The sequence below is a fragment of the Trachinotus anak genome, unplaced genomic scaffold, assembly GCF_046630095.1.
Source record: "Trachinotus anak isolate AG129_WGS33_773 ecotype Australia unplaced genomic scaffold, CSIRO_AGI_Tana_v1 ptg000024l, whole genome shotgun sequence".
Taxonomy (NCBI): Eukaryota; Metazoa; Chordata; class Actinopteri; order Carangiformes; family Carangidae; genus Trachinotus; species Trachinotus anak.
In genome coordinates this window covers 5,925,399-5,949,689 of record NW_027273875.1, presented here as the reverse complement: position 1 = coordinate 5,949,689, position 24,291 = coordinate 5,925,399, and the positions used below count along the sequence as shown (strand labels likewise).

Genomic DNA, 24,291 nt, shown 5'->3' with positions numbered 1-24,291 from the left:
TACTTGTTGCTGAGGAGTAAAAACAGCAATCCACCTATAATATACTGTAGCTGAAGTCTACGTGTGCTATCTGCATGAGCAGTATTTAATGACTCATATAGATTTTTAGTATAGCTTTTAACCAATCAAATTCAGTTGATTTGATTCCTAAAGTATATGATGGCACCTTCTAACTAGGGATGAGCAGTAAAAAGGTCTATATTGCAATTATTTTGGCAGATACTGCAATTGTGATATGAGTGACATTTTCTGTTGTAATGGTGATTCATTCATTTTCACTGAAAATATAAAAATGATGATGATGTAATTATTTTCTGGGGCTTGTACTAAACAAGCATTCCCTTATTTGTAGGCTCCATGATGCTTCATTTATGCTTCATTTCACCTTTATCAAAAAATTTGATAAAGATTTGGACTTTGCACTTGGCCATATTGTGATTTTGCGATTTTTGAATAATTGTTCAGCTCTGTTTCTAACTGGAAGCATATGTCCTCTCTGTCAGGCCTCAGACTGCACTATTCATTTTCATCATTTCACTGAGCTGTATTTAATAGACCACGGAAGAAGTGTGCCTCAGACGACATAAGTCAGACGGCAAATTCAAACTTAATATCACTCCATAACTCTCCATTTCTGCAAAACTGCTCACACTTTAAAGATTTATGCAAGTGTATATTCTTAATCAATCAGCTTTGTTTTCCCACTAAAGTGCCCCGTTGCCCTACACAAACAGTTTTTGACTTATGTGTATTGTATACTGTTTTGCACTTGAACACTTTTATCATTTTGCCCTACTGGCAGGTCATTCAGAAATATTTATTGACTGTGAAAATCCACAACCATATACAGCTATTCTGTGGGTGCACATCCAGCATACTCTGCCAGTGGGAATCATAATCACCAGAAATCGTTTAAATAGCTATAAGAGTGTGAGTAATTCACCATTTCCACTGCTTTGTATTAATAATGTCACAGCTGATACTTCTTGCCATTTGTGTGATTCATGATTATTTTTTTAGCCTCCTAAAAGTCACGATTAGTAATATTATGAGAGGTAATACTCATTCACTCAGTCAGTTCTCCAGTTCTCTTCAATATTAAGCTCAGGGGAGTGTGTTTAAACCTTTTCACATCTTAACTGTTAGGTGTGATGCAAATTACCACCAGCATCTCAATATATTTTGCAAGTCCTATGAGCATGTTGTCGCGTCTCTTGAGTATTCAGCTGGCTGAGAGCACAAATGAAAAGGACAGGATGTGTGAGTGGGTAGCAAGCATCTTGGCACAAACAAACAATCCATACTGATGCATTTGTTGTGCAGACATCCATTAAGACATGACAACCAATCAACCAATGTAGGAGATTCACTGACACCATTTTATCGCCTGTAAAAAGCAGATGAATCCATGATATCGGTCTATGATACCAAAAAGGAGCCTCACCATTTAATTTTTATAGTGAAAAGTCTATCACACCACCTATATATTATATTGATAAATAATAAATAATAAAATATAAGGAGTATTACAATGACTGTGTACAGTATAATTAATTATCAAGGTTCCCGGCTAATAATGATGTGATATATGGCACGCATGTTGCAGTTGAGAATCTCTAAGGGAGGCCTATTATTTGAGCACAGATGCATTGTACAGGCATGAGAGAAGAGCTGAACGCTCCCGTGAGATAGTCGGCTGAGACAGAGGAGAGCTGCTTCAAGGGAGAGAACTGTGATGTTTATAGTCATAATCTTAACGAGACTGATTTACTGCCTGCTGTATTTGATGCAGGTCTACCACACAGAGAAAAGAAGAAATAGGAGAAGACAGAGCAGGGCGGTGTAATTAAAAGCTTTACCATTACAGTATGACTAATGCAGGAGTTACTGCTGTCTCTAGACAGATGCTTCTGTCTTTTCCTGTAAGTGCATTTGTATCCCATATTTCATGATGCACATTGCAGCGGTGCATGTTATTCTCCCTTTGACTTTCTCTTTGCCAGCTCATGTTCCCACAGGACTACATATAACACTACAGCTCCCATGTTCATTAGCTGCTTGTAGTGATGGGTTTCTTTGAAAGCGAAAACCTTCTTCTTTGCATCATAAGAAATAATTTCTCAACATGTGCAATTTATGGTTTCATTTGTAAAATATGGTATATTTTGCATCAAAAAACCTGATGCGCCTATGTGAGAATTTGTGTCTTATTTATGTCATACTGGCGTTATCGTAATGAAGAGTTTCCAACTTTATAATAGTGTTCATGCCAAGATCCAAGTCATAATCACAACTAAAAAAAACTAAGATTTCTCTGAAAGTTCTGATATTTCCGACTTGACACTGACTAATAAGAAGTCTCTGAAAGCCTAATAGATGCCTCAGTTCAGGCCGTCATAATTAAAACCAAATTGATTACATTTGGGTTTAATTACATTAAACGATGGTTATATATTGTCAGTGCACTGTATTTCCATACTCACATGACCATCTCTGTAATTATACAACCTTTTTCTTGATCACATTAATGCTCACTCAAAGATGTTAGCATGGAAAACTTTCCCATTAATTCCCATTAATCTCATCTTTCCATTAACTGATGTTTTCAAACTGGATTCTTACATTTCACAAGTGAAAAAACCTGAACATCACACAAGACTGTGGTTAATATAATCACATCGGTTTTTGAATCAGTTATCCACATGTAATGTCTTTCACATAAAATCACAGTCTTTTTTTGAAAACTGTCTTTCAATAGTTCAGCTACAGTAAAAAATGATCCAGTTTTTCTAACAGTGACATTTTTATTCAGTACATTGCTGAGAGTAATGTGTGTGATGATCTACCAAGACCAGCTCTAGGCATCTGAAATTGGGTTCATGAGGTTTGAGTCTCCTGAGAATCCTGTTAAATTGGTGTTTGAGGATATATTGCACAGCGAAATTTAAAATAACATCCAGTGTGATACTGGGTCTCACAATATGTTGATTGACCACATTGTGGCTCACCTGCCTGCTTGGTGGGTTTTACAAGAACAAACAAAGCTAGAAATCATGAAGGGTTGTGCAGTATAATGAAATGCAGTATTATATTTATTATGTTGTTGTTGTTTGTGGCATTATTGGATAGGACCGTAAGGTGCTCTTTTGAAACTTCTTACAACATAGACAGAAGTTGCAGTATTTGATGCATTGTATGATGTCTTTTAATTAATTAGATTGCTGATGTTGTTTACATGCCTTATATTCTGGGTATAGTGTAGATTTTAAGATACACAAGTACCAAAGTAGTAAGTAGATGTGTTAAAATAAAAATAAATTTAAAAACTCCAGTATACTTTGTCAAAAGCAAAGAGGTCTCCACTCTTATTTCCTCAAGCAGAAAAAAAGTCATTTCATTTAGCAGAAATGAGGACAGACTAAGTGGCCAGATGCAGATAACATTCACTAAAAGGAAGAAACCAATAAAACCACTCATTGAGACTCTTTGATGTAACTAATGTCAATGAATCACATTTGACTGCAAATCCCAGACATTAATTAAGATTACCTCAGTCAGAAAAAAATGGTTTGAAACAAACACTGTCAGAGAATATGGCCTTTTAATTAAATTCAAAGTCAGTGCAAGGTGTTTTCAAGGCTTTTGAATACGTGTTCAGTGATAAGAAAGCATCCAAGGAGCAGTTCCTGTCATTAAAAAACCTTTGTGGTGAGTAGCTATTACGCCAAACATAAGAGTACTCAAGTCTTGGAACACGTCTAAAATTGAGGCTACAATTTTGTCTCAAGTGTTTCTCTGTGCTTCACTTAAGAGTTTTGAGCATTGGAAAACATAAAAACAACAATCAGATTTCAGGTGTTAAAATAAGACCAGAGGATCATGTTTGTGATGCACTCTCAAAGATGATTGTCGTTTCCATACCCTATAGCATAATGGCGTCTCGCTCCCTATTTTCAGTCAACACCTGCAATCTCAACTCATCTATAAGAACACTTACAGTTAAACTTGGATTTGACTCAACTTAGAATTGCATGGATCATACAAAATGGATTATAGTTCTGAATTTGATGTCCTAAAACAAATTAGTTTTTTTTAAAGTGTGTTTAATTAACTATCTCTGAGAGGTTAGGTATAAATCATATCATGTGATATATAATATCATAAAAAGGGGTCTGATTTACCAGCTAATCAGCAAATGGATTTTAGCACAAGCCTGTGTGGATTTTCTCAGGTATCTCAGCAATTCCAGCAAGACTTGTAAATTATAAATCAACACCAGTATGCCCCATTCATCTCAAGGAGACAGAAGTCTTTTTGAGTGCAGGTGAAAAACTTGCATGATAAAAAAATGTAACCAGACACTATTGTTTTGCCGTGCACCCACCAGATACTGTATGGGCAGGTGGATGAATTTTTATTAAGTTTAAATCAAAGCTTTTTTAAACTGTCCCTTCACATTAATCACTTACTGTTTCATATTTCATATTAAATTGAATTGGACAGAAAAGGTTAACATTATTATGCATGCATTAAGCATAATATATATCAGATGGTCTGTAGAAACAAGACACTGAGTAAAAAAAATCATAAATAGAATACCCAGACAAGCAGGTGTTTGTATCAACAACGACAGTACAGGGTCAAAGCATATAAACAAGTCTGGGCACTATCATAAATATAAAGCACATGTATAAAATAGCTTGATAAGTGCTGTAACCACTGTAGATGACGTCTGATGCAGAGATGAAAGTCAGATGAAGAGACCGCACAAAAGACGATGGCGGTCAATGATGAATTTTTCATGTTCTGAAAAAAAAACTCAAGTGCCCTGTCTGGATTTTGGAGGACATGTGACCCTCAAAGAGGCACATTTTATGTGCTCATTGAGCTGACAAGAAAAGCATTGGTGATTCTTTTTTTATGATGAATAATGTAAATCCTGGGTTATGTTTTGGTTTACACAAGATTTTGTGAAATAATTTCATGGCAAAGCTATGCCCCTCATTTTTGGATGTCCACAGTGTTGGACACATCCTCAGTATTTTCAGTTTTGTGAGAGCCACATGGGATTGTGAAAAAAAAAGATGCACTGCCATTAGTTCACATTTGTGAATGTAAAGCTTCATCAAACTTTGTAAATCAGGCTGCTTAACTGTGATTTAAGAGTGAAGCAAACCCCTTTAATAAATCTTTCCTCCTTCCCTCCTGGTTTGAGCTTCTCGCTATCTACTGTGCTTTTGAAAAATGAAAGATGGTGTGTGTGCAGAGCAGTGGGTTGGAGGGGGTTGGGCTGGCTGTGGGCTGGTGAGAGGAGCTCAAAAGCTCATCTTCATACTGGGAATGTTACTTTCAAAACTAAAAATAACAAATAACAGTAGAAGAGATGTCCTTGAAGACAGCGGTATCGCTAACTGAGCACAACAAAAGCACAGACTAAGCCACGTTTAGTCAGATAAACATAGGAGTAAAGCAATGCTACTTATACTATAAATACTCCCTATTACTACTGCTGCTACAGCTCCAAAAAGTTACTGTTTCATGTCTCCAACTGGTGTCTGTCTCCTCATGTTTCCCTTTCTGTCTCTGTTCCCAGCTGGGACCACATATATCTTTGGGAAAGGGGGGGCTCTCATCACGTTCACCTGGGCCCCCAATGAGCGGCCAAGCACCCGAGCCGACCGGTTAGCTGTGGGCTTCAGCACTCAACAGAAGGATGCCATCCTGGTGCGAGTGGAAAGCACCCATGGGCTCGGAGACTATCTTCAGCTGCACATAGTAAGGATGGGAAGCAGAGTTTGGGGCTTGAAGCATTAATGTCACAGAAAAGTGGAAGATAAGTGGTTTGTAATACTGCTTTGATCGAACACTTAAAAGAGATCAAAATCATGTTATTCATATAAGTCAATTCTGTTAATGTTTGTTCACATATCTTTTCTGGTTTCCAAATCTTCCATATCCAAAATTTGGAGTCATGTCGACAATGACTACACAGAGAAATTGTCAGATATTTTTTGGCAATTATTTCAGTTTCTCTCTGATCTAATCAACAAGACAACAGACTCATACCAACTGCACCACAAGCTCTAATTCATGTTTTGAGTGTTTGAAGGAAAAACATCATTCTGTGTAGAATAAGGCACATATTGTCCTTACTAGCACATATGGTGTTATTGAATGTATTACTCCATCAGTATGGACCTGCAGAAACATTATGAGATTATAAATGCACTATCCAAAAAAAACAAAAAAAAAACAAAACAAAACAGAACAAAAAACAAAATCTCATGAAAGATCTTGTGAAAATTAGGGCAAAGTGGGCAGCTAACTGGAGCATTGGAAATTAGTCCAGTCTGCAAACACAAGATAACAAACTTTGAAATTATTTCCATTAATGCCTTAGGAAATCAGTGAGCAACATTAATGAGTAATATTTTCCAGTGTTTGGAAGTAAGTCGCTGGTGATTAACACTGAAACTAAGCTGGTTGAAAAGAAAGCGCACAACACAAAGTCAAAAAGAGACACATATTTCCTCACTTGATATTAAGATATCAAGGTAGCGTTAGTACAGCTGTGTCATACAGGCATTTCCGAGGTCAATCAAGTAGATGTTATATACCTCAAAAGGGGGGAGGAAAAAATGCATGGTTTGGATAAAGTTTTATCCAAAATGAGGAGAATAGTACTGTTTTTTCCAAGATATTGCATGAAGGCACGAGCAAACAATCTCATATTAGCAAAATAAAGGCTTGCTGGAAGACTACTACTGCTACAGTCATGAATTGGCATCTGAGTCAGAATTCTGAGATAAAATAGAAATAAATAAATCATGGCCTGATTAACAGGTGTGTCTGTTAGTGGAATCAAGTGACTCCTCAGCAGCTGCCAGCAACTCTGTCTTTTCTGGAGGGAAATCAGCCTTTTTAGCATGTAGCCACAGGACAGATGTGCCATGATGAAAACCAGAGGGGAGATCTGTCAAATGTTTGTGAATGGTGTAATAATTAAAATCACACCTGTTGTCAAAGCACTGGAAAATAAAACAGAGTTAGCTCCTTATTAGGTTGTAACCAACTAAAAATGCTTCCTAAAATCATTGATTCTGTCCTCAGAAGCAAACCATTTTAAGCCTGACCTTGAATTTTCTTCTCATAATACTGATAAATTATTTTCAACCTGCACTGAAATGTTCAAGAAAAATGACAGACATAAGAATATATCTAAATGTATTTTGGGTAAATCTTCTAATACAGGCAGTACGATAGTGATGGTATATGATGATAATATGGATACTAAAATCCAAAAATTGTTTTAAATTTGAAAGCTGAAAAACATGTATGTGTATGTAACATATAACTGTAATGATAGTCTGACTGCTATACTGCATCTATTAGGTATTAATAGATTTTTGCTCCTACCTAATTCTACCCTGGACACTTTTCATCTCATTTAAATTGTGTTTCCAGTTTTAAGAGTGTGAAACTGACCTTGCCAGCCGTGGACTGTTTCTAGTAAATGCAAAGGCTGCTGCTTGCGTGCAGAGCCAGCTGAAAAGAGTTTTTTCCAGCCAAGTCCTTGTACCCTGACAGATTGCTTACTTTGACACCTTATTACTGCTCAGCGGAGGAGAATCAAAAAGAGTTCAGAGGGTGTTGAGGTTGTCTTTTTTCCTTTCTCTGCCTAAGCTTCATAATATCACACATTCTTGTTTGATAGGGACCATAGTTGTCCGTTCTTGTAATTTATTTATGTATATTATTAATTCCACATTTTATCGCATTCTGTTTCCCTCCTCTGCTTGCCCATTGAAGAAGAGGAAGACTGTGAAAACTAGGGGAAGACAGAGAGAAGCAGTGCACTGGTCAAAATAACACTGGCCACAAGGGATACTTGAAAATAGTAAAGGATATGAGTTATATATGCTATGTGGATTTGGGGTTTTCAGATGAGGTTCCTTAGAGCAGAATTCACTTCTTATAATCTTATGATGATATGATATGAAGCTTTCTATTCAAAACTACAATGTGATGAACACTGTAAATTATGAAAGGAAGTGGTCAAAACTCTTCCTTAAGAAACTACCTTAAAAGTCATAAAAACTGTGGTATGAACAGAGCACTTTCATTGCATGCATACATGCATGCACACTTACTCTTGACTCACAGACATCACTATTAGAGCAATCGAGATGAGATGTGACATTAGTCCACCACTGGATTTCCATCGACTGATAATTTAGGGAACATAAGTGTTCACATCTGCAAATGTAGCATCTGATTGTCAGCGCTTTAAAATGCTTCATTTAAACAGCCATTTCTCCATACTGCATTAAAGTGGTGACATGGTTAACTGAAACTGCATGGTTAACCACAGATCCTGCATACACAAGCTTCAAAGACCAATTACCCTGCACAAAAGAAGCAAACCATATTCACCAGAGAGTACATTAGCGAAGCTAATGCTACTTTCAGATGGACATGTTTTTAATGAGTGACTAAGAGATAAAACAAAAACAGAGGACTCGTCGTGCAAAATGATGACAATTAGAAATACTGAAGAAGTAATGCTCCACAGCCCAGCTCCAAACTAAAGAACAGAGCAAGATGTGAAGTTCTGAATGAGGACATCAGTGATTCCATTAATTTCTTATGCATTTTAATGATACTTCAGTTGGGCAATTACTCTTACCATGCTTCTCTCTGTGCTCCATAACTATTTGATTACTTCAAATTTATTAATATTGATTGATAAGTTAGGTACAACTCTGATGATGCATGTGTGCCTAAGTGATAGTGAATATTACGTAAAGGCTAATTAAAAAAGAACAATACTTTTTAATGCAGAGTTTTCCACACAGATTCTACAGATGGAATAAGTTTTACAGCACAAACCAGATATTTTCAGGTAGAAACCATGCTGAGTAGTGGAGATGATTTTTATTCATATAGGAGTATGGATGATAAGTGTCAAAATTCCCAAGACTAGTGATGCAAGCTCCCAGCTGCCTCTGAGGAGCTCAGACATAGACAGTGGGCTCGTAACAGAGACAGACAGATATGCTGGTCCTCTTTAAAGAATCATAATATGTTCACTCTACGTTCTGTTTAAAAATGCATCAGGTGGTCTTATCATAGAAAAATCATCAGTGCTCAGTCCTTATGGGTTTTCTTTTTCACCCCATCAAATATAACTCCTTATAGTAATATGTCCTTATAACAATCAATCCTTTTCCTCTCAAATGAATGAGAGCAGGCTGCAGCTGAGATGAGAATTGAGATCCCTCTGTGAAAGTTCCAGTGGGAACAGGCAGTACTTCAAGGAAATGCTTTCTCCAGCAGAGCTGATGTCAACAGGTGGGAGGCTTTGCAGCTTTTCATGACGACATGCCTGATTAGCTTTATACCCAAACTCATGGGCATTAAGTTGCCTCTTGCAAAAAAAATAAAAAATAAATTAAAAAGTGAACTGCAAAGGCCAAGCTTTTGTTTACTAAAACTGTGGTGCAGCAGTGTTGCTTTGCCAGCTGTGAAAAGACGCTTTGGGGTTGTTTTGTAATTGCGCTTGAAGACTGAGTTAGCAAAATAGTAGCAATGCTTTTGTTGAAGCCGTATGAAGCCCCTGGCAGACTGTTCTGGCCTTGGATATGTTAATTGTTGTCCAGAGGACATGGGCTAATTTTGACCTGAGGCCACACTACCCTGTAGTTGCCTAATGAGCACTCACCATTTTGCTTCTTAGGAAAGAGTAATTAACCAGTGGACAACCAAACAACTCTGCATGACCATAATATAAGTGAAGAAGAAATGTAAGAGATAGAGATTTTTTGCAGGCCATGTTAGGAATGTAAATGGAGTATACATCAGTGGTAATATGGTTGTATAATAATATGTGATTTGGTAGTTCTTTAACAGCAAGGTCTAACACCGTGCTGCTTCCCACTAACCTGCAATAAGAATGACTTTAATGAGCTCAGGTTCATACTGAGTAACTGTGAGTAGGTAGATATTTGCCATGAAGAAGTTTCATCTTCTTTTTGTCTTGTGTGAATTTGATTATCCAGCTGTAGTTCATTCTGCATAAATCAGTCGCACATAGTTGCCTCCTCCTGGGCTCATGACACCTTTTAAGTGATTTGAATTAAGAATGATAACAATGTGATGAGCCACGTACCTGCTGCTGACCTTCAATTTGAAGGCTCTGTTTGGAGGTACAGCTCCTTTACATAAAGGAAGTTGAAAGTTGATTTCTCAAGCTTAAAATTATATAATTAATGGGACAAGGTCTCTGAGGACACTTAACGCTTCAGTATTTAACGCCAACCATGTCAGCATGAACAATTATTTCAGATTCAAAAGGTTTCTAGAAGGATTTTACATATGATTAGAGGGTGAGAGCAAAGCTCTGAGACAGGTTTTTCATCACACAATAGCAGCCACCATCAGGGCGAGAGAGGAGGTATTCCTGTCTACATATTTGAATTTCTGAGTCAGAAAAGAGTGAATTTGAGTCAGTAAAGCAATACTGGAGATATCAGAAAAATGGAACGATCAGTGATATCGAATGGTGCTAATCAAGGAGTGAGCTGTGGAGGCAATTCTGACAGTAAAGCCAGGGAATCCAAATGCAATGCAAGACCCAGTGTGGAAGATATTTACATCATGTCTAGGAGCCAGGCCAGTAAATATTGTGCACGTTGTGTGCCATGCATGACCAGCAGTCTGCTGGATTTCATTTCAGTAAAACACGCAGCCAGTTTCACTGTTTACTACCTCTCCCCTCTCTGGTTGACAGTGTGATACAGTCAACCAGCTGCTGGAGTCGAGACTGTTTGAATAGAAGCCAGCAGACTCTTGGTCGTCAAGACAAATTATATGAGGAGAAACTGCACAGCCTGAAAGTCATAATTATTATTTTGCATGTGTAACATACTATACAACAGGTACTCCTTGAATAATCATTCAACTGCCAGTTAAATGAGAACCAAAAAATGATATTGTCATTTGGTTTTTTTCAACCTTTACTACATCTGCCCTTCTGTTCTGTTTCATATTACCTGTCATAATGACTGACTAACCTGTGACACTGTGGGATTTTCATGTTATTAGTATATTCACCACAGTTATAAAGGTTATTGTTTGTACTCCTGCAGTGTCGTGTGCTGTTTCTCACAAATGTCTCTTATAACCACATTAGCATTTTGACCTTGTGTTGAATTCAGAATGAAGGCAGCAAATGTACAAGGGCCAGACTGCCACAGAGACCCCACACAGTTTGTTTGCTGTTTTTCTTATTAGTTCCACCCAAAGGCTGGCGTGAGAAGCAGGTTGGACCTTAGAGGAAGGTTGGTAGGAGCGAGGAAAAGCTGACAAAGAGAAAAGTTGGTCAACCAAAACAGAAACAGCAGGTTTCTGTCAAGAGTGATCCACATCAGGAAACCTTAGCTGGCTGCTGAAGGGGAGTGGTGGGACCGCACCCTAAGGAAAGAACTAAACATACTGTTCATGTCACTGAAGATATGCTTTTACCAATTTAACAAGGTTTCTGGCTTGACAACCTCAAGATAAATGGAAATTAATTTTGTGCACGCAAGATTAGATATTTTAGCATTAATTCTTTGTTCTTCATCCACAGGATCAAGGAAAAATTGGTGTCATATTCAATGTGGGGACAGATGACATCACCATCGATGAGCCTGCTGTCATAGTAAATGACGGCAAGTACCATGTTGTTCGCTTCACACGCAGCGGTGGCAATGCCACTCTCCAGGTGGACAACCATCCAGTCATTGAGCGTTATCCACCAGGTAAGGCTGATGGGACAATGATTTATAGAGAGATGGCATGGAGCACCTGCATTAGCAAGAGAGTATGCATGTCTGCCTATCAAAAATAACTCTTTGAATGTGCAGTTGTGAAATGTACAGTTTGCAACAAAAAAAAAGATCAGCTCTCCAGTTCAGTCTATTCATTGTTCTACAAGTTATATATTGAATTGCCATACACATACAGCTGGATGTGCCATTATCTGAAATGTATGCATTTGATTCAAACTGCACAGAATATCTAGCAATGAAATAATTTTCATCAGCCACTGTTGGATTTTTAGTGGGTGGGGAAGTATTTAGCAGATTAAAAAATATCACAATTTACCACTAATGTGGTTCAAACATTATATAATCCTAATATTTATTTATTGTATATAATAAATGAATATTTGTGGTAATAAAGTAAAGTAAGTAATAAAAAAAGTTACATGACATAATATTTATTTATTTGTTGTTCTACCAAACCCTGGTCCAAGTCCAAAGAGACGGTGTTGACTAACCAGGGTGAATATGTTGATAAATTCTTGTTGGCATAAACAATTTTGTAGTAAACTTACATACTTTTACATTTATCTTCTCATCTGTGAACACTGACAACATCATGTAAGGGTCACCTTTTTTACATAAGCAGCTAAATGATCTAATGCTCTATCATGACCAAGTCATATATGTGTTTTGCATTTCAGTTTTATGTTACATTTGGTGTCCAGGTCACTGTCAGATGCTGTCACATAAAATACTGTACACAGACTGGGGATAAAAGTCATCATTTTCTTAACAACATATGAAATTTTCCATTTCATGATTTGAAATTATTGTACCATAGGTTTTGGAAAATTCAGATATCGTCATATCAGATCTGCATAGGCTCAAAGGCAAAAAGAGGCATCTACAAATACACAAGGAGAAGATGCTGCCTGCTATTTCAAAGAAAGTCTATTTTAGTTTATTTAGACATAGATTTTCAAGCTCCCCAACCCATGTACACACGTGCTTAACTTTTTTTGGAGATAAAAAAAGAAGGAAAAGACCCACACATAACGCAATCACGACCGGCTCTACTTTAACCTGGTCTGAACCAGTCAACCAGTTAACCTTATTCAGAACAGGTGCACCAGCTGGCACAGCAGGATGAAACTAGGACCTCTGTCTGCCTCCAGCTGGTGCTTGGGGCACACGCATGTGCCACAGTTGTACATATATCAAAGTGTAGTGGTGATGGACATGCATGTAATGCACATCCACTCAGTAATCAGTTGTTTGAGCAATCATAAAATCTTGGAGTAGATCTATAAGTGAATGACTGATTTTTTTTAAATAAGGCATAATATCTTATGTCTTCTAACATCTGTGTAAAGTAAGAATACAGGGGACCTGCTTGCAACTCTCCTGAGGCAGCTTCACTTATTTTAAAACCTACTGTAAATTAAAGCTTAAAGTAAAAACATAATCATGGTAAGCTTCACTTTAACTGTCAGGCACTGCCATGTACTGTGCCGCCTTTTCCATGCTGTGCTATAATCCTAATCCCTTTTATCCATTCATACTATCCCATGTCCACCAAGATGGTTGATTTCAAACTCCCATTTACATTTTCTTTTATATGTGGGTTAAACATGTTTCCATATTACTTGTTCTGAACAAAAATAGCCTACAAATGCAGTAATTTATAAATAATGTCAACAAGAATTTACGAGCTGTAAAATCAAAACCTTGTGGTAACCTTGTGGCTGATGATTGATAGATCAGTGCTAGACTGAATAAAGAGGCACTGATATTAACTGGCCTCTGCTATCCTCCTGAAACAGACAATTCATGTTGTTGAAGTTTGTATCATGTACTTCCTGTAGTAGTTTTCATTTGATTAATTACTCTTCTATGTTTGCATGTGTTAAATACAGAGCTGAAGTCCTGTCCCACTTGAGAGCTTTTGTCCTGTTAACCCTGATTCCACAGTGGAGTTTTGCATCAAAGATTTCCTCATGCTTTTTTTCAAAAAATATATATTGGTGTTAGAGCTAAGGACATAACATGTTCTTTTTTGTTTAATTTTTTAAGCATTCAACAACTACAACTCCCATTAGTCTTTGATATGGACCTGCTGTCAATATCTCATGCGAGCTGGAGTAAAAAAAACACTTTGCATATCGTGCAGTAAAATAGCCTACATTGTGGAACAGAAGTGTTGTGAGACTTCAGCTTCTGTTGTAACTACCAAATGTGTATGACTGTCTAAATGCAATGATTGTTTTCCTCATTGTTATTTGTTGCAGTGCCTGATTTTTTTTTGTTTTTTGGTTTGTTTACCTGAATTAACCTCTATAGTACATAAAATTATTTTACTTTACTGTAATTGGTATTTACTGAAGATTATGCTTTGCTTAAAAAAATAGCTAAATAACACTAACTAGTGTAGCACATTATAAATAGCCTAAACATTACTCTAATTAGCATTAACACTGTTTCTCGTAATAACTAGATAACGTTACATAAAGCACAAGTTTCTTTTAACTCACAGCTGGGTTAAAATTGATAACTTGTTAAACCTGTTAGCCATTATAACACTGTTTCTAACCATGTGATCTTTCAGCTTGCAGACTTTAACCTTTAATCTGTCTCTCCAAATTCTTTGAAGGACACTATGATAATGAACGACTGGCTATTGCTAGACAAAGAATCCCATACAGACTTGGTCGGGTAGTTGACGAGTGGCTACTCGATAAAGGTAAAAATTAATTGATTAATTAATTAACCCTTGAAATAACTACTAAATAACCTCTTCCCATGAGAGGTGCAGTGCCAGAAGACAAGGGTGACAAGGATCAAGTCAAGACCCAGATGAATATCTCCATTTTAATTGGAACTTCTATTGGCTATGAATTTTGATGACCACAAATGTAGTTTCAAGTGGAATTCAAAATAAGTGTCAAAGGAAAGGGGTATAGCACACTTGCCATTTATTCTTTGTCATCCTTACACCTTGTGGAAAAGCTGCACCTTAACAAAGATTTTAAACCGATTTACTAAAAAACACATAACCTTTGTCTAACCCCCTATCGTCCCTCTTAACCACTGTGTGTAACTAGATGCTGTGTGTAATTATTCGACATAAAAATCATTAAAATGCTGTGTAACATTTACATGAACACCAGTGAAACTAACATTTGCCGTAAGTTGAGCAGGTCTCGTTCCTCCTAAACTGAAAATTTTAAACCATAACACCTTGATGTCATCACACGAAATCTTTTCCCTTTACTTGTTCCTTGTAACCTTGCATTGCCTCACCTTGTACTCTACAACGACCATGTCAGACTCCCAAGCTGAAGTTTTCTGCTGCGACAAAACAGCTCTGACAAGCTGTTTAAGTAGATCACTGTTTGCATCCATTAACTTTGCTAATAAGTACTCTCCTGAGATGGGCCCATTACTGCAGTCCTCCTCCTCTGATGTAACACTGCTTATCAGTGAAGCGGCTGACAATAGTGCTGTTAGATATCGTTGCCCTTTTAAGGTGGTGAAACAATAGGACTAGGGGGGACCCAGAGCAGAGCATGTTTTAATGACCTAATGGCTGATGAAGTCAGTGAAGGGAGGGGTGCTTAGCTTTTATTGTCATTTATTGTCACAGTCTGAGGTACAAGTATAGAAGAATGCCTTTTCTGTAAAAAGAAGTGATATGATACACATCCTTGAACCATGTATTCGGAGTTACAAGATAAATGAAAAACATCTGTCCTTTTTTCCCCACAGACCGTTTGCTAACTCAGATATCATTCAAAATGACTATATCTGTCCTATTAAAACATTTAAATAGGTACCTAAATAGAATTAAAGCCTCCTCTGATGATTGTAACCTGCATGTGTAAAGTCGAAATTATAAACTTGCTGCTAATTAACATTTCCCATTTAAATTTAACATCTAAATCAAGTTTTAAAGAAATTACTAACTAACTAATGTTATAATCGCTAAAGTCCACCTGGTTCAAATGATGATGCTGTGCAAACTCTCCCATGACTTCTCTATGTCTGCTCTATCGCTCTCTCCTTTTTTTTCCACCTTCTTCTTTCTCTGTGTCTCCATCTAACTTTAGGGAGACAGCTGACCATCTTTAACAGCCAGGCAGCTATAAAAATTGGCGGTCACGACAAGGGTCGGCCCTTCCAGGGTCAGATTTCAGGGCTGTATTACAACGGTCTGCAGGTGCTGAAACTGGCAGCAGAAAATGATCCCAGTGTACAGGTGGAGGGGAACCTGCGTCTGGTGGGGGACTCGCTCTCTGTGCTGACCACCGACACCACCTCCGCCACGCCGCTGGCAGTGTCTGATATGTCTACCACAATCATGGAAACCACCACCACTATGGCTACCACTACCACCCGCAGGCAGCGGTCACCCAGCTTGAGGGAGAGCATCTCAAAGGTCAGAGATGGTGTTGAGACGGTTAAAAATACCTTTAATATATGACTATTGAAAATTGCTCTGCCTTGTGTGTAGCTGAAAATATTGATTGATGAATAATAATAATAAGAAGAAGAAGAAGAAGAAGAGGGGCAGGGGGGCATTTTTCCAAAACATACATCTAAACCCTCTAAAATTTCTTTACCTGTAACTTGCTGAAACAATTTTCACACTGGGACTGAGCAGAAAAGAAGAATATGATTTTCTCCTATACTCTGTACAGGTGTAAAATCACATGCCTAGATCTTCCATGCTTATTCTATCCAAGTGTCACTTTTCACATTCTGCTCAGATTTCCCCACTCATGTCGTGTTAAAACACACAGGAACATGTGGTACTACGTACTACTGTGTCATCCTGTGTAAATAAAAGAACGCAATCACATAACCAGTCAGACAACACGTGTGACTCCTCAGTTCTCGAGCCCTGCTTCTACTTTTATTAAACTGAAAACTAAAATAACACAAATCCTTAAATTGGCTTCTTTTTTGAGGGTTTTTCAGATTTGAAAGAGCTGAGTGTCAGAGAAAGATGAACTGTGTGTATTGTGCAGGGGTTGAATTGAACATGAACATTCAGAGTTATTCAGGTTTTTTTTTATTTTTTGATCTCAAGACAGAAGTTGCTGTTAACGCTATAAATGAAAACTCTCTGATCTGCAACAAAAGTCTGTATAACACACCAACTGTATAGATTTCTAACTGAAACCCTGATCGTCACTGGAGATGAAGATTCTGATTAAATGAAATCATTTAAATCAAATTTCCCTGATTGTCAAATGTACTATACTATGTAAAATATCATTCATTAAGTAATAATAACTGAATTCATGTCGTCTTACATCTGGTTTGGTCCAACATATGTGATTTTGAATTTGTCGCGTAATTAACTTTATTTCCAAGTATGTAATAGGATTCATGCTTCAATATATGTTTGAACTATGGCTTTTTACTGAAAAACATATTTTTGAGCATAGAGCAGTCACAATGTTGTGTTGCATCCAGACTGGTGAGCATTACCAACCACCATTTCATATGAGGTCATTTTAATCCACATGCAGCCAACCTGCCAAATTGGAAGGATTTTAGCAGTTCTTGGAGTCCTGAGGTTTCAAATAAAAAAACCCTGCCTTTCCTAATAAAAATACAGAGTGCATTTTTCATTACATCCCTCTTGTCCAGTTTCCTTGAAATTGGCTTCTCTGCATTTTCAATTTAACCTAGTAATCCATTAGTGGACCATCTACTCTCTGCTCCACTCAGGTATTTTGAGTTACTGTGCACTCTAAAAATCCAATTAAGACATATTGAAGCCCTGATGTAGCATGTGAGAATTTGTTTTTGCAAATTTAATATAAGAGAACTGGACAAAAAGTAAATGATATAGAATTAAATGAAAACATGAACAGCATTTAGTCTACTGAAAACTTACTCTCTTTCAGTGCTGCTCTATGTAAACAGATGTCAGTCACAGGGGCAAAGGGGAAAAAAAAACTGCATATAGGCAAATTTTGGATTTGTAGTCTCACTGTTGCTCCAAGCTAGAATACTAAAGTGCTGCAGCTTTTCCTCAAATGGTAGACAGACAGACAGCCAGAAAACACATTTATAGAAAAAAAAAAAAGTGAGAACAAATCGAGATGACGAGAATGCGTGTACTGTCATTTTGTTCAAAAACAACTCATTTTCTGTGTTTTTCCTTTCAGCCGCAGAACTCTGATGATATTTTGGTGGCATCAGCTGAGTGTCCAAGCGACGATGAGGACCTAGAAGAGTGTGAACCAGGGACAGGTGGGTCAGCCATGGCAAAGAAGATGGGAGTGCAGCTCTTATCCAACCACTACTAATGACGCTTTTACCCAAGATTGTAGATAAAATGCACTGACTTCAGACAGCCGTCCTTGTTTTACAATTTCTTTCTCAATTCACCCTTTCTAGTTTAATGTTTCTGCAGCTACCACACACTCATTTATTCAGGGGCTCTGTCAAACAGCTGTCCTCATTTGGATGGTTGCTACCGACACGACTAGTGTCAATTGAACCTGTACATGAGCTTCATAGTCATGTCTGTAACTTACTAAATTGGATGGGAGAAAATCTTAATGAAGTGCACTGTGGTCATTAGGAGTGGATGACAGGAGACAGCAGATCAGGCTTGTGACAGACACAAGCTGTGGACCTTAAGAAGGAGTCTGCCCTTATTATGGGTGCCTCAATTATTAATATGACCTTATCAGAAATGTTTGTTGTTGACTGGCCCTGCAAAGTGTGACTCAAATAATGATGAAAGAGAGCCTAGTGGACATAAATAACCAGACTCTGCAGACTGAAATGCTCTTCCATAAGAAGACGTTCTCACCTCGGAGTCAAATCAAAGTAAAGGATCAATGTATGGCATGAGAGCTCATATATAATATATATATATATATATATATATATAAAGGTTTATTTGGTATATATACAAGTGGTGATTAAAGATATGCAGGACACACTGGTTGCTTTCACTAAGCTACAATATTCCATGTGTGATTCCTAAATAAAATAACCTGTGATTTCTCTTGTCACCCCTTAACCCCTGCCTACAGATGTGCTTACAGCAGCATGGCAATTTAATTTACTCTTCTTTTGTTTGTTGTGTGCTCTGTCTGTTATATGCTCTTCATTCAGCTGCCGCCTTTCATGGGTCACCTTGTGTGTTTGTGTCTACATGTGAGCTCTTTTATGTTTTTTGGTTTATTGTATTATGTTTTTTGGTTAAATTAAGAATTTTAAATCTGCAAATCTTAACACACACACACACACAAATTGAATCCACATTAGAATGAAGAACTGTATACATTGCTCACGAACATCGTCATGGTGGTTTTAATTTGTTTTGCTTTTCATGTGCCGAATGTTGATGTAAATAACATCATATTAAAGAAATCAGCATAATATGTTTGATCATGATAAATAATATCACTAATAATCCAGCTAATATTAGTTTAATTCCTCAGTAATATTCTACATAATGAGCAGATTGAGGCTCTACTTTAATGAGCACCACTGTTCAGCCAGAATTTTAGTTTTTACCCTGTTCTAATTTAGGATCCCCTACCTTTTCTGTTTCCTTTCTAGGAGGTGAATTAGTGTTGCCTATTATAACAGTGGATTCCCTTGAGCCCCCATCCATCGCCACCCGTTACCCCGTCATCCCTCCTCCTCCTACCCTCCTATCCCCACTTGAAACCACCAAAGAGTCCCTGATACTCCCTCCTCACCCTTCCTGCCCCCCGGACCAGGAGGACTGTGGTGACCCTGTAGAGGTCTCGGCCTTCGGCTCTGGGGAGATGACGGAATCAGATGACGAGGACTTTTACAATAATAACTCCCCCATGGTCACTGACAGGACAGTCCTTCCTCCACCTCCCGCTGCTGGTGAGGGTGGAGGCCAGAAACCCCGCCCCCTACCTCCTTATGTTCCCACCACCAACCCTGACCAGCTCCACATCCCTGCAGGCAAAATGAACACCCGTGACCAGGTGCTTCTGCCCCCTGCTCCTCCATCCTCCCGAAACACACCAGGACTAACTTACCCCCCCAATTTTCCCCATGTGCCCACAGCCAACCCCACAGCCTCTGATGAAAAGAGCCAACCCGGTGCCGTGGAGGTGATCAGGGAGTCCAGTAGCACCACGGGGATGGTGGTTGGTATTGTGGCTGCTGCTGCTCTCTGCATTCTTATCCTCCTCTATGCCATGTACAAGTACCGTAACCGGGACGAGGGCTCCTACCAGACAGACCAGAGCCACAATTTTGCCAACAATTCCACTGTGGAGGGCAACGGAGCAGTGGTGAAAGACAAAAGCACAGCAACGGCCTCTGTGGCCAAAGCAATCACAAAGGGCAAAAAGAACAAAGACAAAGAATATTACGTCTGAGGACGCAGAAGGAGAGTAGGCAAGTTTGGACTGAGACAAGAGGATGAGAGAGAATGCTTTCGTTTCGCTCCCCTATTTTGTCAGGTTGACCATCAGTGAAATATCACAGGCCACAGAAAACAACTGCACAAAGCAACTGTATCTTGCTTTCAACAGGTACATTTTTCTCAAGTCAAGGTTGCCCAGCTCCTGTTAGTGATGAAATCTTCATCTACGACACAAGATCTGACTCATCCTCTGTGTCACAACGTGCGCTGCATTCACTGATTCTTTGTTAGTGTATCATTTTTTTTATGTTTTTAAAAAGCTGGAGGAAGCATATCCACTTTGGCTTTGTATATAGCATGGATATGGTACAGTGAAGAAAGTGCTGAGAACACCCGGACAGATTTGCCTAAATGTTTTCTTTGTACTTCTTTGTAATGCTCTATCTCAAGTCTCAATGTACCCATCATGATATATGAGGCAGAACAGGCCAGTTATTGAATTTTTATGGTAGATGAGCAGAGAGCACCCCAGTAAGTCTGACTGCAGTCAAAACAAAAGCCTTTATTTGGATAAGACATCATCTCTGCGGCCTCCATGTTATGTTATGTGGTTTTAAAACTCCCCAGTCACTCTGCCTCTGCTCAGGAGAGATGGTATTATGTTACTGGTGCAGTATCACAAATGAAGCAGGATGTTTCGCTCTCTGGTGAAAACTAAATCTAATTTAAAGGGATTATTAAATCTGTCAACATATTCCTGCCAGTAAACCTTATAGTATGATGGATCAGAAGACACATTATTTATGTGAGACATCACAGTCAGTGTGCCATGCCATTCCAAGTAGGAATAATTGTGAACAAGTCAGTCTACTCCAGTGAAGGTATTTCTCTGTAAACATTGCTTGTATGTACATATAGAGGTTAGCAGATTGAAAAAGCCTTGTGTACACAGGGGAGCAGGTATGAAGAAGAATAAACGCCTGAGATGCTCGGTCCCCTGACAGCTTTCACAACATCAGAACCACTACAACTCAAACTTCACAGGAATTTTCGGGAACACGGAATCACATTTGAGGAAGTTTTTCTGATTTCTTCATGGAAAGGGAGAACCAACCCAAAACTGTCATGGGATAATTCAAAAGCACACAGAAAATGTAAACATATCTTTGAGACATAGATATTCCTTGTAAAGCAGCCAAACATGTATTGTTTTTTCTATCAGTTACTAAAAGACTATTCTATGAGATGACTAATTGAAGGTTTGTGAATTGTATTGATATTTCTCTGATATTTCGATGTATCTTGTTGCCACTCCTCTTAACACGTTACATTTTAGATTGCCTTTTACTTCAATCCAGAGAAAAAGCACACTTTCCTCTGATAGCTGCAAATATTGTTTGTTTGGGTTTTTTTTTTTTTTTTGCATTATTTACAGTTGAGATTATGCAGAGAAAACACAAGAATGGAACAAACAAATGTTTTGTTTTATTGCATTGTGCATTTTATATGTGCTGAATCTGTTACTCAATGGATCTGATAATATAAAGCCATTTTCTCTGTTGAGTTACGTCTACATTTACTTATTCATGCTGTGATTTCTTGTTTTGTTTTTTTTTAAATAAAAGTGCCATTCAACATGAGCTGCTCAGCACTCAGAAAATATTCCATTCCTCACTCATTGCTATTGTATAGTGTTCATGTGAAATGGATCTTAATATGTGTACAGAACGTGGATAAAGATGAAAATACACTTGATTATATACTTTGTACACACCTGCGTTGTGTGTTGCTTTTTGTAAACTCACAAAGAAAATGATACTGAAGTTTCTATGTTTCTATTTAAATTCACAGTGAACTTAGACTGACATAAATTAGGATTTCAGGTAACAACTATGGTATAAATCAGGGTATATTGTGTGAACACAAGTGACCCTCTCCTAGTCACAGAATTTCAAATATTAATGTAGTGTACTGGTTATATTAATCCATCTACTGGTGATTAAGCTTTGGGAGTTGTGAATCTTTTGGGATCAAAGAAACACAGTGAAGTCACAATGATGTAATTTTACAAAGGTCACATTTTGCTAACAAGATAAGTTAACATGTTTAATGTGAAGAAACAGCATTTCATACAAATTGCAGGTCATGGTATGTTTTTTAAATCTGTCTTACACTGGAGTTTCATCATCATCTACTCTCTCTCTTCCCTTTCTCTTACTCTCTCTCTCTCTCTTTCTCTCTCGGGCATTGCATAGTGCTGGTGTGTTAGTAATGCCTGGATGTCCATAATTTATTCTAAAATTAAACGTTAAAGAGTTTTTCTGCACCTTATACTACCGCTGCTGCCTGGTTCAGGTTTCCATTAAAGCCGAACACATTGCATTCAGTTAGGCTAATTTGTACACATGAAGCTTAAATTTAAAAAAATTTAAACCAGCTGAACTCCCGGTAAGGTCACCGGCGATTCACGCCATGATGTGATAGGTTCAAGTTATGTGATAACCTTACAGCTGAAAGGGACATCGCTTGAGAGACATGACCTGGGCTTTGAAACTGAAGATTTTTTTTAACAGAAAACCTGCATAACAAACCTGTAGCATAATTTTAAAGTTGCGGGCACCAACCAGGGAGGGATTGTCACAATGAGACTATGGGAATTATGGGAAGTGAAGAAGCTGTTGTTTTGGGAGCTTGACCCATGTTAGAGGACTAAAAGTCAGGATATCTCAACCTCTGCTCCACTGATTTTCTTTCCCATTTATCTCTTTTGAGTCCTCCAAATTTACTAAAATGCAATACTACATTGATGGCATACTCATTTAATATGCAGAGTAAGCATGCATGCTGTGATCCTATTGAATATTGGCCACCGCTGTGGCACCATACCAATAAGGATGTTCACAGTATTTTATAACATCAGTCTATGGCAGATGAATCAATTTCTTGTTTTTCTGTTTTTTTCTAATTATCCAAAAGGACTGAGATAATGTTATTAGTCCTTTTCTCTGCTTTGCCTCCTGACATAAAGATTATTGCAGGTAAAAAATTATTATGGTTCTCCACATCTTCAACCATCCCTTAATTAAGAACAATAATCTGCCGTATGCTTGTCAGCAGCAACAAGGTTTGTGTTGTTTGACTACCCCCTGCTGAGAATATAAGGAACTGTAGGATGGAGAGAAAATGAACATCAACATGACGTGATGTACAGCTGCCCTCACGAAAGCAGCCATCAATTTTTCGAGCAGAAGAGGTTTATCCCAAAAGACAAGAATTAAGAGAAGTTGTTTTTCAATCCAGCAGGGTTACCCTGTTTGTGCTGAGACTGATGGGGAATAATCCTGTGGGCTCGGTGAGGTGTGGTGTCAGCACAGGTCTAGTGTCAGTGAGGTCTGATCTGTGCTGACATTGGGTATCAAGGAGGGTGGCTACAGGATACAACAAGCCACTACTGATCATTGCTGAGATGTCACAAGTGTAATTCAACAAAACAGCTATGACAAGAGAAGCCCCGATGACGACCACTATGCAATATCCACTCTGACCGCCCCCTGTCCCACTAACATCCAATTCAGGTTTTCTTCAAACTGTAAGTACCTGCCCTATAAATGGCCTTCTTTTTCTACACATATGTATTAGTAAACACTGCTATATGTAAAATATACTTTAGATTCAAGGCTATTACACATTAAAACACATTGTTATGTATTTCCTGAACATTCAGGAATACCAAGACTATGTTTTTATACAGGTGCTTTCTAACTAATTCAGTAGAATAGTATCCTTTCAATGCATTTTGTGCCTTCTCTTCAGATCTGACCTTTACCCCAGGCTGCCTCTTTAGGCCAAGGAGACCTCTGTTAAGTTCTCACATATATTGACAATGAAAGAAAGCTCTTTCCATGAATCTTTATAGAATGAAGCACCTTACACAAATATAAGAGAAAGGATAGGATTTCTCTGTTGTGATAGCAGACTGGGGAGGTTGAACAGAAATGTAAATGCCCAAACATACAGCCAGAGTCATAAAGAACTATCCTCAGAAAACAAGAAGAACAAGAAGTCCTGCAACAGATTGTCTGGCCGTCACAAAGCCCTGATCTC

General features: G+C 38.1%; 1 protein-coding gene across 4 annotated transcripts in view; it reads left to right on the top strand.

The window, feature by feature from the left end:
- The window catches only part of LOC139607665 (neurexin-2-like), a 108,421-nt gene extending 86,465 nt beyond the window's left edge, over window positions 1–21,956 (top strand). For 3 of the 4 annotated variants that reach the window (XM_071460742.1, XM_071460741.1, XM_071460744.1), the window contains 6 exons: window positions 5,594–5,775; window positions 11,630–11,801; window positions 14,458–14,547; window positions 15,914–16,242; window positions 17,987–18,071; window positions 19,398–21,956. In XM_071460742.1, the coding sequence (XP_071316843.1) occupies window positions 5,594–5,775; window positions 11,630–11,801; window positions 14,458–14,547; window positions 15,914–16,242; window positions 17,987–18,071; window positions 19,398–20,200 (1,661 nt within the window). In that variant the 3' untranslated portion in view covers window positions 20,201–21,956. The remainder of the gene's footprint in view (window positions 1–5,593; window positions 5,776–11,629; window positions 11,802–14,457; window positions 14,548–15,913; window positions 16,243–17,986; window positions 18,072–19,397) is intronic. The other variant, XM_071460743.1, reaches the window with a different exon arrangement.
- Window positions 21,957–24,291: the final 2,335 nt, after the last annotated feature.